The sequence below is a fragment of the Monodelphis domestica genome, chromosome 7, assembly GCF_027887165.1.
Source record: "Monodelphis domestica isolate mMonDom1 chromosome 7, mMonDom1.pri, whole genome shotgun sequence".
Lineage (NCBI taxonomy): Eukaryota > Metazoa > Chordata > Mammalia > Didelphimorphia > Didelphidae > Monodelphis > Monodelphis domestica.
This window is the reverse complement of record NC_077233.1, coordinates 204,561,537-204,580,771: the sequence shown is the minus strand read 5'-3', so window position 1 is coordinate 204,580,771 and position 19,235 is coordinate 204,561,537. Positions and strand designations below refer to the sequence as shown.

General features: G+C 34.4%; 1 protein-coding gene across 1 annotated transcript in view; it reads left to right on the top strand.

Annotated features, from left to right (window-relative positions):
* The window catches only part of TRPM6 (transient receptor potential cation channel subfamily M member 6), a 256,602-nt gene that overhangs the window by 141,448 nt on the left and 95,919 nt on the right, over positions 1-19,235 (top strand). Inside the window, exons 14-18 of the mRNA XM_007498544.3 lie at positions 2,555-2,695; positions 6,359-6,478; positions 10,594-10,877; positions 12,241-12,469; positions 14,723-14,875. Of these exons, the coding sequence (XP_007498606.2) occupies positions 2,555-2,695; positions 6,359-6,478; positions 10,594-10,877; positions 12,241-12,469; positions 14,723-14,875 (927 nt within the window). The remainder of the gene's footprint in view (positions 1-2,554; positions 2,696-6,358; positions 6,479-10,593; positions 10,878-12,240; positions 12,470-14,722; positions 14,876-19,235) is intronic.

Sequence of the window (19,235 nt, the reverse complement as noted above, 5' to 3'; positions counted from 1 at the left end):
TGCCTTCCATCTTATTTAATGTTATGTGGATTTTCCTTAGAATCTGCTCATTTCAGTGGCCACACTCAGGCCTCCATCATCTTTTTTTATTTTATTAAAAATGAACGACAACTTGAATGTGAACAAATTTTAATTTAGTACTGTTGTAGCAAATAGACTGAATTCTACAATGTTAGGCTCAGTGATCAGATTTGTTTGAAAAAATATTAATTACTTTCTCAAGTACTTAGGTAATTTGTTGACTAGTACAGGTTTTCTCTTATCAGCCAAGTGCCCCTGTTTGTCACAGGTTTACATACCATATTAAAGGGCTTTTCAAGAATTCTTAGTAATTATTTTGGACTACAAAATTATCTTGTTGAAGTTATTAATCAAGAATAAGATGTTTATGTAACAGAAAAGGAAAAAAATCCAAGATTTATTTTTGTTATTATATTAAGATAATCATATTTATATGGATTGACATATATCATATTGTCATATGATATATTATATATAATACATATCATAATATGATAATCATATTACACATACCACTTATATTGAGATAATCAGCAATAAAGCTTCGCAATGGACTCTAGTTTGAAGTTAAGGTGTGACAAATTGCAAATTAATTAGCAAGCCTTTTTAATGCACCAGCCACTGTGCAAAATGCTGGGGATTCAGAGAAACAAAAGTGACAATTAAAACAAACTAATATGAAAAAGGAGGCCTGATTGTATCCGGCCCATATAACAGAAATTGTTGATGTCATCTGATACTTTGCAGTGTGTATGAGCCCGCTCATTCATTTTTGTGATCAATTGCTAGTGGTCTAGCTATTTCAGCTAAAATATTAAAGTCTTCACGTTAATTTACCTATAAGTTTGAGACTTCAGTAGTCTTCTGCGTATTCCTACTGTGTGTCCCTATTACACAATAGGAAAGTCTCAAATTCCATTATACATTAACTTCCTTGTTTTACTTTCTACACATTTCTTTATTTCAAACATTTCAGAACATGCATTTATATATTTCTCTCTCTTTTTTTTTTTTGTTCTGGGATAAAAATCTTCTCACATCTCAATGAAAGAAAGAGTCAAGTGCCAATGTGCAACTTTAACTATCATTCATTCTGAGTCTTCTTAAAGTGTTTGCCCTCCATTTTCAATGAGGACTAATGCCCTCATGAGTGATATCTTGACTTGGATTTAAGTGAGACAGAATTGCATAAAGTCAGGGGTGGAGGGAGGGCAGCTGGATAGCTCAGTGGATGGAGAGCCAGGTCTAGAGACAGGAGGTCCTAGGTTCAAATCTGGCCTCAGACACTTCCTAGATGTGTGACCCTGGGCAAGTCACTTGACTCCCATTGCCTAGTCCTTACTGCTCTTCTGTCTTGGAACCAATACACAGTATTGATTCTAAGATGGAAGGTAAGGGTTTAAAAAAAAAAAAAGAATTGCATAAAGACTTCAGCCTCACACTGTCTTCTAGTCATTGAAGTGTAGTAGTAAGAACAAAAGTCAGGATGACTAGCAATGGTCTACAATGCAGTGGATGACCTTTAATGCTCTCTTTGATGCCTGATCAAGCTCTAAGTGCTCCATAGTGTCTGCTTCAGTTGCTTTCATGGCCATTAGTACAACTCATTCTCATCTACCCATTCCCATTCAGTACTCTAAAGAGTATGGAATTCATTATGGGTTTCCAAATCTCTTTTGAAGTCTATTTGCTATTTGATCAAGGGACCTCCAAATAGACCCAAATCAGGATTATAAATCTCATTGATTATTTTCATGAAATTTTGTTACTTGCTTCCCATTATGTTTGTCTACTTCTCTGTGATACCAGACAGCTCCCAATTTCATCAGAATAGATAATCTAAATGTAGTGGTGAGTCAGATACTCATTGTGGGAAAAAAATTGTGCCTTTAGAGAATAAAGGATTTGCCATAATATGACTGAACTTTATGGATTATTCTGGATCATTTTTCACTTTTCCCCAGAGCCATAAGCTGATAAGAATTACCAGAATGAGACTTATTTGTTTTTCTAAACAAGAAAAGTAATACATTCTATACTGACCATAAAACTGATTTCCTGGTCCTTTATACATGGAAATATTTGTGGCAGCTTTTTTTTTTTGTAGTGGCAACTATAAGGGTTCCCATCAGTTGGCAAATGACTGAACAAATAATGGTTAAATAAATATAATGGAATATTATTGTGCAATGAGAAACAGCAAAGGGGATGAATTTAGAGAAACCTAGGAGGACTTGTGTGAACTGATGCAGTGTGAAATTTGGGGCCAGATATTTGAATTTAATGATGATAGTGAAAGGCATCCAGGGGCACTTCAGTAAGAGTGAATATGCACATGTATGTATCCTTGCTAACATGTAATTCAGTACACATTCAGCTTAATTGATCAATCCACAGTGAGCTCTAATGGTGATTGAATATCATATATTGACCAGTTCATTTGATTGTAATATAGTAATAGCACAAAGGAGGAAAATAAAAAGTGAAGAGAGGGAGAACATATATTGATGTGCTTTAAATCTTTGAATTATAGAGCAATCTTCCTTCAGACTACAGAATATCATTGATTGATATTGGATTGGTGATAGAGTACCTTATTGGTGGAGCATATCGGAGCAGTTACACAAGGAAGAATTTCAGAGCCTTGTATAATAACCTCTGCAGAAAACATAAGGTAATGTCAATGAAGAGTATGAGCAAAATGCCTCAGTCATTGTTTTTGGTGACCCTGCTCATAAATAAGACCATGGATTTAGAGTCAGAAGGGACCTTGTAGGCTATTGAGTACAACCCACTTATTTTAGAGATGAAGACACTGAGGTCTGGTTAACAAAGTTAAGTGACTTTCTGTAAAAATTAAAATTAATATATAATAACTCCAAATAGTATATTTTATAAGATTTATTAATAATCACTAGAAGTAAAGGAATAAAAAGGTAATTATCTAACAAAATAAAACCACATTCCCAGGCTAACTACCTGCTCAAAGGGCCCACTCCACCAAAACTGCCAACAGGAAGGAAAGAGAGCTAGATACCGACCTCCACCCAATTTATATCCTATCTATGTCAGCATGTAATGACAGGAAGTGAGTGGGGTTCTGGGAATTATAGTTTTTGTTGGGGGTTGTAGTTTTGAGAGTAATAGATTGTAATTTCACACTTTTTCAATGTTACTTGGGGGCTGTGAACTGAGTCCTTTGGCCTCCAGGGTTAGTACATTTTCCATTATATCATATTGCCTCTTCATGTTGACATTTCTGTTTTTTTTTTAACCATCTTGATTCCTGTGACTTCTGTATACTTTATCTCAGCAATATACAAGGCTGTTTTTCACTTGAAACTTCAGGACTGGGAACTCCAAAATCCCCTTTCTTATCACAATCTGTTCTTAGTCCATTGCCTTGCTACTTCAGAAACCAAACTTCATCTTCATTTGACTTTTATTCCCATTATTCCTTGTGGTTTGCCTAGTTCATCAGTGTGCTTCTGGTGTCATTTCCCTCCTCACATCCTTCCCTATGATAAGAAATTTCAATATTGCATAGTGTGTAATTAGAATTTGTCTCCCCAGAACTCTAAAACCCAGCATCCCATTTACATGTTTACCTACGTCCTTACATGGGGAGGATATACTTTGATGTAACCCCGCCACTCACTCTCTTTTCCCCTGATTGCGGCTGGTGGAGGTTGGGTGAGAGCCAGGCAGGAGAAGTTTGCTCACATGGTCATATTTAAGTTTTGTACTTTGTTCTTTTATTTTCTTCTCCTTCAAGTTATTATTAACAAATTCTATAAAATATAACACATGGAGTTATTGGATATTAATTTAAATGTTACAATAGTCATCTTAAATCTTTAGCCCTCTAGCTGCTGCTGTTTCTATTCTTCTAAATCCTCAAATATAGGTCACTGCCAAAGTATGCTTTTTATGCCTCTACTCCCAAGCTTTTAAGGAATCCTAGTTGAAGTACCTGTACTAGATTAGACATATTATATTTAATCTTGACTGGGTCTTCACAACATGAAGGGAAAATAAAAAAAAAATTGTCTCTGATTCCCTTTCACATCTCTCCTAAGAGTTGTTCCAAACCTTTCCTCCATCCCTTGAGCTTCTCCCTTCTCCATAGATGCCTTCAGTCTTGCTTTAATAAGAATATTGAAGCTGTTTTTTATAAGATCTCCCCCCATCTCCCTTCCCTCACACTCCTCTATATCTTCATCTATCCTCATCTTAGGCTCCACATATCTGGTCTCAGTAGATTAGATGGTTTTCTACTTTATCAAGGATAATTCCCTCCCTGATTACCTTCATTTCATCTTCTCTTCTCTCCTTTGAAAGTCTTATTAACCATTCTCCTTAATTGTCTTCTCTGCCTTTGTTTCTCTGCCTCCCCTATCTTTCTCTGTCTCTGTCTCTTGTTCTCCCACTTTCTGCTATTTTTATGAGCACACACAAGTCTCTCTATACTAAAAAATTCCTCCCAAACTACCATTCGCCTTCTCTCTTCTCCTTCACTCTTAAGGTTCCAGGAAGAGTATTATACACTATTGCCACTTTCATTAAACTCACATTTTCATGACCCCTTGTAGTCATTAAAAAAAAACAAACAAAAAGCTATTATCTTGAGAGTGCCAGTAGCAGTATTCTGGAATAAAGATAACCTTGGTCATGGTGTGAGCCTTAGGGGAATTAGCCTTGGAGGATATTTCCAGCTCATTAAGGGACAGAGATTGGCAGAGAAGGGTGATGGTTGATATTTATTCCTATTCATGCCTATGCCTTCCAGGGCACATTCACCTATTTCTCCATTCTAGAAATTGAGGATCTAGTTAGGACTGGAACTGAGATTTGGTTGCACTTATTGCCATCACTAAACTAACAAGAAAACCCAATAGTCATAGAATAATAAAGTTGGGGGAAAAAACCTTAGAGACCATCAAATCCAAATTCTTTATTCATCACATTGAAAACCAAAGGTCAAGAAAGAGGAAGAATCTTGTCCAAGGTCACATAAGAAATACTAGAGTTAGGACTAGAAACCAAATTTTCCCTTAAAGAAACTGGATTTTGTCTATTACTTATAGATTGGTATTATGATGATCCTGCTAATGGATTATATTTGGGGCCTTGGTTGGCAAAGGGACCTATGAGATCGGAGGATTGAGGATTTGGAATGGGAAGCACTTTAGAAGTTATTAAAAATATTATAAAAAATAAAATCAATCCCTTTATTTATAAGATGAGAAACTGAGGCCTAAAGAGATTAAATAATTTGCCCAGTGTCATAGAGCTAGCAACTCTGAGAGAAGAATCAGAACTCAAGTCTCTTAGGCTCACTGGGTCTCAGTTCCCCTATTTGTAAAATGAGGGGATTGGACTAATTGGCTTCTGAGAATCCTTCCAGTTTTAGATCTATGATCCTATGAGCTTATGACTTCTTACCCAGTCCTCTTTCTGCTATACTATGCAATAGGTCACCGAAGCTGCTTATGTTAAATTTATCATGCAGTCAAAGAATGTGGATTTCCATGAATAATACCAACATTTAGTCACTGAACTGTGTAAACTACCTTATATTATCTTTTTCTTCTTTTATTCATCATACAATGTCTACTTAAAAAAATACAAAGTATAATTTTCATGGAAATAAATGAAATGGGCCAGTGATTAATGATTTAGGAGGCCAAGTTTTTAAATTTTTTAATTATGTACACTTTTACGTGGCTTTATTTTTGTTTTACTCATTAATATAAAAAACCACAAACTTCAAAAACCTCTCTTGCATGAAAAGCTGAATGATATTGCCATAGGGTCCCTGCTTCTGAATCTTAGTGCTTATGCTGTATAACCTCTGGAGAAATACCAATAACATTCCAACTTAACCTTGGAGCTGCTTTTGTACAGAGATTTTCTCTTATCAGAACCCTGAATCTTGATTACATTTTCTGTGATTGTTCCAGCTATGGAACTTCTATTGATGTTAATGTGAATTTCCACATAGAGAGTGGGCACAGAATATGTAAGAGGGCACAGGAGGAGAATTGTTTGCTGAGATTTTTAGGAAAGAACATTGTGCTTTCTTAAGAAGTGAATAGTTTTGCTCTGCCAGGTACATTCCACTCTGGAGAAATCCAATATTAATCATGGATGAGAAAGTGAGCCAGTCACTCTTTTGTAGGCTAGGACTTCATTTCTGTGGTGTTCAATTTCTAGGTCAATTCAGACATGAAATACTGATTGTTAACAATTTCATCTCTACCTCTTTCTTGTTGTGTCTTTTCAAACAATGACAACAACATCACCACCACCACCACTACCAAAAAACGACAACTAGAGAGTAAGTTTATCTCATCCTTCCCATCACCAGATCAGCCATTCAAGAAGCCTGGGTGGATCTGCTGAAAACACTTTGCATTCCCAGTTCATTAGAACAGCACAACCATACAAATTCAAGGTATCATTAAAATGTTTATAATATTTATGTAACATATATTTATATCTTTTGTCTTCGTTACCTACATTTCCTAATGTATCCCTGCCTCATCTCCTCCCTAAATGCCATCTTTTATAATTAAGTAAAGTTAAAAAAGGTCTGCAAAATCATTCAGTCAACAAACATTTATTGAGCACTTGCTGTGGGTCATGAGTGTACTAAGAGCCAGATTCAAAGGCAAAAATCAGTCCCTTCCCTTGAGCAGCACACATCGCCATGAGGAAGATAAGATGGAGATAACTATCAGCATACAATCATATCTTTATTTATTTATATTTATATTTCTGTAGCATATAGTAGATAATCTTAGAAGCAAGGCAGTTGTAGTAGAGGGATAGGGGGGAGAGAGAGAGAGAGAGAGAGAGAGAGACAGAGAGAGAGAGACAGAGACAGAGAGAAGCCTCTTGTAGAAGATGGGATTTGAAATGATTCTTGAAGGAAGCTGGAGCCAGAGGTGATGAGGCAGGCTATTCCTGACAAGGGGAAAGTCAGTGAAAAGGCATTTTGTGCCAGGAACAGCAAAAAAAGCAGGTGATGCTAGATTGCAGATATGGAGAAGGGAGTTAAAAGGTTAAGATGACTGGAAAGATAGGAAAAATTGAGGTTTTGAAGTGCTTTAAATGCCAAATCTCAAGCATTTTATATCTGATCCTGGAGATAACAGGGAGTATTGAGTTTACTGAATAAGTAGTAGCATGACTAGGCCTTAGGAAAATCAATCAATCAATATTTATAAATCCATAAGCATTTATTAAGCACCTAATATGTATCAGGTATAATGCAAAGGATATAAAAGGGAGTGCCAGTCTGTCCTCAGGATGCTTAAGATCTAATGGGGAAAACAAGATTTTTTTACTTGCATTCAGGTTTTGTTCAGGAAATTCTAAATGAAAAAAAAAAAGCCTCTTCATCAAATGAGCCAATTTTCATATTCCAGGTAGAAGGAAATTAGATATAGGTACAATGACTTCACAAGTTTTATATATAATGGTGATATCCCTAAAGTTCAGATCACTCCCCTTCTCAGTAAACTCCCATTGCTCTCTCTTACTCCTAGAATCACAAAAAGAATCCTTTGTTGGGCATTTAAAGCCCTTTTCAATCTGGCTCCAGCCTAGCTACCCAGATGGCATTATGTGTCACTTCCCTTCCTAGCTTCACATAGTCTATTATGGCACAGTCAAGTGGGCTTCCTTGATGTACATCTCATTTCTTATTTTGGTGCTTTTTGGAGTTCGAATGACTCTCACCTTACATCCTTCCCTTAAAATCCCTTTTGTTGTTGATCATTTGGGACCCCATATGGGGTTTTCTTGGCAAACATATGAGGGTGGTTTGCCATTTCCTTCTCCATCTCATTTTACAGATGAGGAAACTAGGCAAATGGGATGAAGTGACTTGCCCAGGGTCACAAAGCTTCACTAGCTCCTCCCAAAGTTTAATTCATGTCATCTAAATAAAGCCTTTCTTAACTCACCCAACAAGTATATATATTACACACACACACACACAAACACACAGATACACTGCAACTGTATTTATTATGTGTTTATTTGGTGAATATTTGTATTTATTTTACATATTATCTTCCTAATGTGAAAATAAGAGCCCTGATTCCAAGGACTATTTCATTTTTGTGTTTGTGTCTCCAGAATCCAGCAAGTGCTTAGCACATAGAAGGTCCCTAATAAATGCTTATGGAATAAATGTTTATGGATTGATTAGTTAATTGACACACATTTCAAAAACTATATTGTGCTTTTTCCTTATTTGAACAAAGAATATCTTGTTTGGTGCCTATAGTAGCATAGTCTTACTTATTACTACCTTAACCTATTCTCTGGCTGCTTTCTCCCTCTCCTTTTTCTCTCACACCTCAAGGAAGAAGCCTGCCAACCAATTCTAAACAAATAAACAAAAATTAAAAAAACAAAACAAAGCAAAACAAAAAACCTAAACCCTTTTGAGGTTTTTATTCATAATCAGCCTATGATAACCTTCTCTCTAAAGCAAGTTGAGGAAGAGCATTTCTCCTTCCTCTTACTCACAAACCTTAGATTTTGACTTACTTGACTCTTCATGCCTTCTCTTGTTATTAATTTTTAACTTTACTTACCCCTCATAAATATGTGGCCAAGGAATGTATGGAAGATGATTGGTTTTGTACCAGTACTGCCCCAATCAGTCCTCTATCTCCCAAGAATCAACCCAACTCTGAGATGCCATCAATTTTTTTCCCTTTTAACCTTCACCCAATAGAACCATTCATATTTCTGTGCTTGAAGATGCTTTTTGTTAAAAAGTTACCTCTGGGAGGAAAAGTTGCCATCTATCCCTATCAATTAATATAATTTACATTGTACTGAAGGAAATAGAAGAAACTAGTTAGAATTTCTGCCTTAATTTAAACACTGACAAATAATGTGAAGATGGTGTTGATTTTTAATGTCATTTATAAGATTTTTTTATTCAAAGATTTTATTTTCCCAATTACATGTAATAACAATTTTCAATATGTTTCCTGAAATTCTAAGATCCAAATCATCTCCCTCCCTCCTTCTCCTCTCTCAGAAAATTAAGCAATTTGATCTGAGTTACGCATGTATTATCAAGATTTTCTTTTTTAAGAAAGTAGTACAAACACTTTTTTTTGTAAGTCCCAATAAATTTTCAGAGTAGAAAAATATTTTGTGTTTTCCCAGTTTTCCTGGGTATTTTGCTATAGAATAAAGTCAAATATTAGTTATTCAATGGTTGATGAGATTCTAGTTTGTATATTCCTATTCCATCCTTTCTCCTACTTAGCATCTTTTCTCTCCTCTTGCCTTTGAAATACAGGAAAAAAATTTCAGGGCCTTAAAAGATGACCTTAATGAAAGAGATTTCAGTAACTTTCCTAATATCATTGTTGGAGATTTTGGTATTCTTATTGCATACTCTTTTTTCCCCCTTATTGAATGCTGTTTTTTCTTTCTGTTTTATACATACAGAACATACTTCCATATTGGTCATTTTATTCTAAGAGAATACACATAAAACCAAACCCCGAACAAAAATCATAAATAAACTAATGTGAAAAATAGTGTGCTTTGATGTGTATCTGAATCCAACAGTCTTTTCTCTGGATGTGGAAAGCATTTTTTTGCCATAAATCCCTCAGAAATATCCTGGATCATTGTATTGCTGAGAGTAGTTAACTACCATAATTGGTCATCCCACAATATTTTCATTACTGTGTACAATGTCCTCTTGGTTCTGCTTATTTCACTCTGCATCACTACATATAACACAATTTAAAAGAGCCACTATAAATATTTTTGTGAAAGTAAATCTTTTCTTCTTTTCTTCTTTAGTGTAAAAACCCAATAGTGGTATTATAGAGTCAAAGCGTATGCACAGTTTTATAGTCCTTTGGGAGTAGTTCTAAATTACCTTCCAGAATGATTGGATCAGTGCACAATTCAACCAACATTGTATTAGTGTCCTAATTTTGCAACATCTTCTCAAGCATATTATTGATGGACTCTTGTTTTTTTTTTTATCAACCCTCAACTTCTTAAAGAAACCACATTTAGATTGTTTCCCTGATCTATATCACCTTTATTAGAAGAAGACAGAATGTGAACAGAGTAAGAGAATAGAATGGGAAAACAAAATAAGGGAAAGTTCCATTTATTAGTTTGGATATTTGTTAGCAATTTTGGTGAAATTTTGTGGGGAAAAATGTTAGGATTATTGACTTGGATGTTGTTTGGAGACTATGACATTTACCTAAACTATTAACTAAGATGTTTGGAGACTATAATTTTAGCCTAAACTGTTGGCTAAGATGGCATTTGGAAACTATGATTTTTCTTACCTCTATAATATTATGATATAATTTTGGTTTGCTAGCAAGAACACTTGAAAATAGCATGGACGAGTGATGGATTTGTACTTCTATATATTACATAATGCTCTACTTTCTAACTTGTTCTTTACAATCCACTGGAATAGCATCAGTTCAGGGCTCTATAATGTATACATCCTGTGACTCTGAAGAGCCAGGAATTAATTCCCATTTTACCTACCAACAGGACAAGACAGTAGTAGGCCTTCATAAATCAAGAAAGAAGTCAAAGGAAGAACAAAATTTACCAGAGGATCCAGACTCTACTGGCTTTATTTACCCATATAATGACTTGCTGGTTTGGGCAGTGTTGATGAAAAGACAGAAGATGGCCATGTTCTTTTGGCAGCATGGAGAAGAAGCTATGGTTAAGGCAGTAATTGCTTGCAAACTGTATCGTGCAATGGCACACGAAACTGAGGAGAGCAACATGCTTGATGGTACCTCAGAAGAGTTTAAAAATTACTCAAAGTAAGACTTCTCTCTTTTACTTTTACTTTGAACAGTTGGGTATTATTTTTGTCTTTCAACTTAGAATGCCTAAAATAAGAATTCATACTGATATATATATATATATATATATGTGTGTGTATATATATATATATATATATATATATATATATATATATATTTAGCCCTTTCTTTATTATTAGGGTCTTAAAGTATCCTAAGGCAGCATATTTTTGCTCATTTTCCTCAATGAAGAGGCAATATAGTTTAATGGAAAGAGTATAGAATTTGGAGTCAGAATCCAGATTTTGCCACTCACATAGCTATATGACTTAGCCTAGTCACCAAAGCTCTGTGGTTTTTAAAATTTTCTTCCAAAATGAAGGTCCTATACTAGATGACCTCCCTAAATCTCTTCAACTCAAAACAATTTGATAACTCCAAATTGAAGGTAATCACTCTTAATTTGGGGTAAGCCTAAGTATGAGAAAAATAGATACTTAATATTATTCAAAGGGCTCAAGAAGAATGTTGATGTGATGGGTGAGGGAAAAGATATGCTATTTGTTTTATGATCCTTGTCTTCATATCTTTAGGTTGCTATGATGAAGTAAAAAGGAGACCCGACAGAGAAAAAATAGCCTTAATGGAAACAAATTTGTAGTTTTTTTATATTCTAAGAATCTCTGAGATGGAAGAGCATCAATCTACTAATAACAATGGCATTTATAGATAAAAAAAACCCATAAAATCCTAGGACCAAGGAGGTATTTCAAGCAGATAAGAATTTAAACAGATTTTATTTCAAACAGATAATTATTAAATTTTGAGATAGTTTAATGGAAAATGATTCTAAAACCTTCTTTTGTCATTTATTTCTAGAGTTTAGTGGTCTTTTTTTGTTGAGGGTAGCTTTCCTTGTATAATGTAAAAGTTCTCACCCAAATGATTTCTGGTGGAGCCTGGACTGAATAGGGGGAAGGTGCTACTACCAGTTCCCATCCCTCTGGGCCACATGGGTTTTTCCATTGTGAAAGAGTATAGGACCATAAGCATCTCTATATCTTTTCCTTTTCCTGCTCACATCCTTGATCATCAATCAGTCTCAGTCTTCAGAGAAATAATAATAACCTCATTTCTTTGAAAAGGTTATTTAATTTTAGCCATAATGACACTTCTGAATCTATAGTTTAAATCCTTTCATTTTGTCCCATATGGATATGGAAAACAGCTGGTCTAATTATTTCCTGTAATTTCTTACATATCTATATTTTTAAATTTCTTTCTTCAGCAATTCATTAATTCCAGTAGCCTTTAAGTATTTTTAAATCCCCAGTTCATTTCAGTGTTCTGATTCATGTTCTTTCATATTTTGTAATCATAGAGAGTTTGGTCAGCTTGCTCTGGATGTACTAGAAAAAGCATTTAAAAATAATGAGAGAATGGCCATGAAACTGCTGACCTATGAACTGAAGAATTGGAGTAACTCCACCTGCTTGAAACTGGCTGTGTCTGTTGGGTTACGATCTTTCGTTTCTCATACTTGTACTCAAATGTTACTGACTGATATGTGGATGGGACGTCTGAAAATGGGAAAGAATGCCTGGTTAAAGGTAATTTTACATACCTAGGAAAATCATCAAAATAATTATACCATCTTAATTGCATATATTATTTACTACTCACATAGTATTTCCATGTTTGGGATCTCATTTGATCTTTATAGCACACAACACATGGATGTAGGTGGTTCAGATGTTATTCCCATTTTACAAGAAAAGAACCTTAGGCTCAGGAAGGCTAAATACCTTGAATAAGGTCATAGCTAATAGGTAGTTGTGTAAATAAATAGTAAGTCAGAACCTGATTATTTGTCTTCCGGATCTAATAGCAGTAGTTTTAAAAAATTCTCTGCCTCTTTTTCTACATGATTCAATTGGTTTCTTGATTCTCTGATCTGTAAAATTCCTGTCCTACATTCCTCAAAGGTGTGTTCAAAGTTGAAAATTTAGAGAGATGTGAAATTACCAGCTTGCATGGTGATAGTTTTTTCTTTCTTTCTTTCTTCTTCTTCTTCTTCTTTTTTTTTTTTTGGTTTCTATCAGCCTGCTGGCCCTCCTTGGGAGGGAAAAATGGAAAACAGTTTTCAATATTTTCTATTCATCATTTATACTGTATTTTGCCTTGTATGACTATATTATAACTTATTTTGTCCAATGTTTCACCTTTTCACCCAAATGGTCATCTCTAACATCCAGACCACTATAAATTCAAAGCAATTACAGTCTGGAATTCTTAAGGGTACTTTAACAAAGTCTTAATTACAATTGGCCTTTAACTTTCCATTCTGGCCTTGAGCTTTACTGCATGGTTGAAATTAATAAACATGTGTATTGAATTCAATGAAAAGAATAAATAACAACTTTTATAATCAACACAACACTTTCCCTCTTCCCTTTCCTTTCTTTACCTTTCCTTCTCTGAAGTGCACTGAACCAGACTGTTTGCTAGTCAATATTTTAGCTAGAAAAATAAATGACTTACATTCTAATTCATTAGTAGTTAGACTCTGTGTGTTGAGCCTGAGTTTGGAAAGAGCATTAGGTTTTCTTGGGTAGTGAAATTCCTAATTGATGAAGTCTACAGAAAGATCTCAGACATAGCTTAATTATGGGAAAATATAGGTTCGACATTTAAGTAAAAAATAATATATTTCAGACGTATAAGGTGAAAGGTTCTAAACTAGTTCTTGAAAGTGGATACTGAAGACATTAGTTCAGCGATCATCTGTGGCCCCCAAAGTCAACATAGCATCAGGAAGGAGATAAAAAATAAAACCATATAAAATTCTGTTCTACATTAAAACCATGTTATGTCTATGGGGACAATATTACTTATTGTTCTATCCTTCACATCTAAAAAAATTCACTCATCAATGCAGCAAAATTTGAGAAACTTTTGCATGGAAAGTCAGACTGGAAAAATATTTTATTACTTGAAAGATGAAGGTTGAGAGGAAATTATGTTTATAAGCTAATAAATTATACAAGTACAAATAAGATTATCCTTTATGTAACAGATATGTGCTAAGGTGAAAGGCAGTGTAGATAGAGGGAGGACCTCTGAATAAGGACAACTTGGGTTCAAGTCCTAGATGACATGTCATCCTGTGAAGTAGGTTATTTCATTTTATAGTACTCCAGGCAACTATCTAAGAAATTGCCTCATTGAAAGTTGCCCACATATATGATGGTGATAGAATACTATTGTGCTGAAAGGAATAATGAACTGGAGGAATTCCATGGGAACTTGAACAACTTCCAGGAACTGAAGCAGAGTGAAAGGAACAGAACCAGGAAAACATTGTACACAGAGATTGATACACTGTGGCACAATTGAATGTAATGGGCTTCTCTATTATCAGCAATGCAATGACTCAGGACAATTTAGAGGGACTTATGAGAAAGAATGATATCCATATCCAGAGAAAGAACTGTGGGAGTAGAAATGCAGAAAAAAAAGCATATGATTGATCATGTAGTTTTATGGGGATATGATTAGGGTTCTGATGTCAAAGGATCTCTACTGTAAATATGAATAACATGGAAAAGGTTTTGAACAATGATACATGTATAATCCCGTGGAACTGCTTTGTTGGCTTCAGGAGGGGGGAGGAAAGAGCAGGGTGGAGGGAAATCATGTAACCATGGAAAAATATTCAAAATTTAAAAAAAGTTTCCCACATCCTTGAAATTACAGATACTAATTATGAAAAAAATTTTTTTTTAAGTTTAATGCTGCCCATCTACCTTATGTAATATGCTTTTGGGGTTTAATTAATTTTTATTCTTTGTTTTCTTTTAAAGGTCATCATAAGTATTCTTTTACCCCCCACCATACTAACATTAGAGTTCAAAAGCAAGGCAGAAATGTCACATGTTCCCCAGTCACAAGACTCTCAATTTACATGGCATAATGGTGACCAGAGTTCCAGCAGTATTAAAGAAATCCTCTCAGTGGTAAGTACAATATGGAAATGAACTGAATTCTCACAAGATTGTTGTTTTTCCATTCCCCCTTCCCCAAACTACCCAGAAAACTATTTTATGACTTAATGTCCATCATAACTCAGCCAAAATGTTTCAGCTTTGGCCGATTTATTTATATTCATAAAAATGATCCTGAGGCATGACAAGAGGTTGAAATGCTTTTTGAAGCTTGAAACTATACTGAACATGACAATATTTTTGTCTTCTATCCACCCCAGCCAGGATTCTCATTGGAAATTTGTAGTTGTCTGGGTATTGTTTTTATGATATGATATGATATTGTTTTATGATTGTGAAGGTAAATATGTAATTAATCAGAATGCTTCATTCTCTAGTCATGATAAAGAACTAAATGTTTTTCATATCTAAGTAGCTAAATTTAACTTCACTTTTGTTGTGTGATTGGCAGAAGGGATTTCTTTAGTACTTCTGAGTAACCACTAGTGGGGAATTCCCACATTTCTAGAATAATCAGTTACAGAATCATAGATTCTTACTTTTTATTGGTATCTTCTCTACTCCATTCATACAAATATCTGCTTTTGTTGAACTCTAGGAATACTGTTGGATTTTCCCAGTCTATATTTATGCTAGTGCTTTTCCCTTGAGATTATCTCCAGAGTAATTCTGTCTATATTATATGTATATATATATATATATTTGTTTGCATATTGTCTCATTAACAGTCGGGACTATTTTTATCTTTCTTTGAATTCTCAAGATTTATCTTACTTCCTGGCACACAGATGATGCTTAATAAGAGCTTTATGACTTTCCTTGCCTTTACTTTGTGTCTCAGATGAACTCGCCTTTCTGATTTACATTGCTATTTCCCTCTTTTTAGACCATCTTCATAGAGGAATTCAACATATGCTTTATTTATATTTTTTATATTGAATTTCGTAGACCCCTTCATAAAAGGGCATCATCTACCTTTGATGGGGCAGTAAGCATCTTTGATGACATTTAATACCTTTAAGGTATTTTGCATTAAAATGTATTTTCTGGAGGCAGCTAGCTGGCTCAGTAAATAGAAAACCAGATCTGGAGACGGGAGGGTCCTAGGTTCTAATCTGTCCTCAGACAGTTATGCGACCCTGAGTAAATCATTTGACCCCAATTGCCTAGCTTTTATTGCTCTTCTGCCTTGGAATTTGAATTTAGTATCAATTCTAAAATGGAAGGTAAGAGTTAAAAATGTATTTGCTATATTACATGCAAGAACTATATTACATTATAGACTTTTAAAATGTATTATGTGCTATATGCTATATATAACTATAATTTTTTATATAATCATAATGCCATAATATGCAAATTAAGATCAAACAAGGCCCAGTGTGTACAGTGTGTATGGCTCTAACACAAAGTCCTAAACTGGGAAATAAGATTGGAGGAATGGTTAAACAAAAAAATTACAGGCAGAAAGTACTATTAGGGTGATAGGGAGACCGAAGATATGAATGTAGAAGAGAAGGACACAAAATATCTATAAGCAAAGCCTCATAGAAGTCATAGGTGATGGTGGAAGATAGGAAAGTTAGAGATATATAGTTCCTACAATCCCAAAGAGAAAATTGGGATGTGGGAGCCCTCTAGGATTAAGAAGCATCTCATGCATCTATATCCCTAAGATGACTTTGTAACTCACAAGTCTTTTAGATCCTGGTTCCTATTCCTTATTCTCTAGAAATTTTAATCTCCCCTTTTCCTTCTCACTAGTCCCCATTACCATGGTACTGCAGGTAATGGAAGAGAAGGGAAGGAAAGTTCCTGATTCTGTAGTATGGTTCAAGGTCAGAGAGAAGGTGTTACTAAGTATCCTAAATTGGAATGTTGGAAATTCTTCTGTAGACACATTTTTGCACATGATGTTTATGTGACATAACATTGTACTTTGGATACCTCTTGGTTAAATAATAATGATGACAATAGCTATTCATATTTAGTTTTTTAAGTTTTATAGAGCACTTTCCTTGTGAAATAGGAAGTAGTACATATAGTATTACAATTGAGGAAATTGAGGCACAATGTAATTGAGTGCTTGTCATGGTCATACAATTAAAAAATGTTACTGAGGTTCAAACCCTTATCTCTTGACCCTAATGAATTGTTTTGCACTGTACAATCATTGTGTTAGCTGACCAGAAAATCTTCTGAATTCTTCTGAGTTCCAAATATGTGCTTATTTAAAAAAAAAACCCAACTTTATTGATGTAAACATTGGAGCTGTTTCTTCTGATTTTTATTTCAGTCTGCTTTTATATACACACACAGAGACCTGGAAATACATACTCACACATTTAAAAGTCTAATTGCTTCTCCCTGGAGAGTTACTACAAATAAAGTAGGCACATATTAGCTAGCTCCTAAGAGTTTTCTGAAGAATGCTAAAAACACTTATCCCTTGCGGTGCTATGCTTGAAAAGTCAGTTAAGATTGAGATTTTTATGGGCTAGATAATTGCATTATTACAGTAAAGACTCTATAATTATTTGTAGTAGGGGGTTTATGTAATTTTAGTACAGTACAGGAAAATTGGTATTTATCTTTCTTGTAATAAGTCTTTCAAATATAGGATTCACTCTGCTTCTGAAACATTCTGCTTAGTTATATGCTTATTTTGTACTTATCCCTTGTGTTTTGAACAATAAAGGATTTATTGATATGAACACCAAAGAATGTTATTTGAGTATATAATGACAAAAAAGGTATTTTAATTTTCTCACAAGTGTTAAACAAATAACACTTGCTGAATGTGTGTATAGGAAACTACCGGTCAGCCTCTCAAAAGCCATTTCTTTTCCAAGAATGAAAAAACCTTTGGCACATATAAGTAGAATGCCTGGAAGCTAGAGCCTTCCACTAACTGGTCAATCTCTCTTGACTGGCTGAGAGTTACTCAGTGACTCCTTTCTTTTGTCGATTGGGGAATGACATGAATTTTTTTTTGTAAATTTGTCTTAGTTCTTTATATATTTGGGAAATTAAACCTTGGTCAGAGAGTTTTGTAATAAATTTTTTTTTTACCCAGTTTGTTGCTTTCCTTCTAATTTGGTTACATTGATTTTGTTTGTACTAAACCTTTTTAATTTGGTTTAATCAAAATCATTCATTTTACATTTTGTAATATTGTCTGTCTCTTGCTTTGTCTTAAATTCCTTCCTTTCCCACAGATTTGACAGTTCTGTGTTCACCTAATTTATTCGTGATTTCATTCCCCATATTTAAGTCATTTACCCATTTTGAATTTATTTTGGTATAGGGTGTGAGATATTGATCTAGGCCTGATTTTTCCCATACTGTTTTCCAATTTTCCAATCACTTTCTGTCAAATAGTGAGTTATTGTCCCCAAAGCTGGAATCTTTGGGTTTATAGAATATTAACTTGCTGAGGTCATTTACCCCTAGTCTATTGAATTGATCCACCCTTGTGTCTCTTAATGACTCCTTTCTTGAAAAACAATTAAACTTGCTTGCACAGATAATATGACACACTTCCCCAAAGCTCTTGAATATTTGAAATTTGGTTGTAACATAAGTATTCTCCAGCTCTGACTTCTGGAGTGTTGTAAATAAGATTGATAGTTTGGATATTGCCAGAAGGGGGTGCTCAAAATATGAACAATTAAGTACCATAGTTCAACCAATCAAGCTTGTTTGCCATTGTGGAAACTCCATCTTCTTTAGTCTAATCATTGTAATAGTGGGTTGTTTTTTGTTTGTTTTTTGTGTTTTTGCTGATGGTGATATATGACAAAAAGGAAAAAATGGGCTAAGGTAGTTTAATACTGAATTTTAAAAATTATTATTATCCTGCTGTCTCTTTAAGTGAAAGAAAATCATCTTAAAAAAGAATTATGTTGCAATTTCTGTGCAGAAACATGAGTTTATTCTGTTTCTCATGGCACAGAACAGCTACAATGAGAGTCTTTTTCAAGAAAAGAGACAAAGAGTTCTTAAAAAGAAATAAAGGATGCAATACAGTGGAAAGAATGCTGTTGACTGAATAAAGAAAAAAAATTTAAATTAGTAAGCATTAATTTTCTTTTTCCTTTTTCCCTTCCATGAAAGCAAAAACAGAAAACTACAAAGCCCTTGTATGTATATGCATAGCAAAACAAAACAAATTCCCATGTTGGACATGTGCAAAAATCTGTTTCTCATTTTTGGTGTCTTGGGTCTATCACCTCTCTGTCCAAAAATGGGTAGCATGTTCTGTTTTGGGAGTCAGAAGACCAGGGTTCAAATCTTGACTCTGATACTTGTATTTGTGTAATATTAGGCTATTTACTTATTTTGGTACTTAATCTCCTTATCTATAAAATGA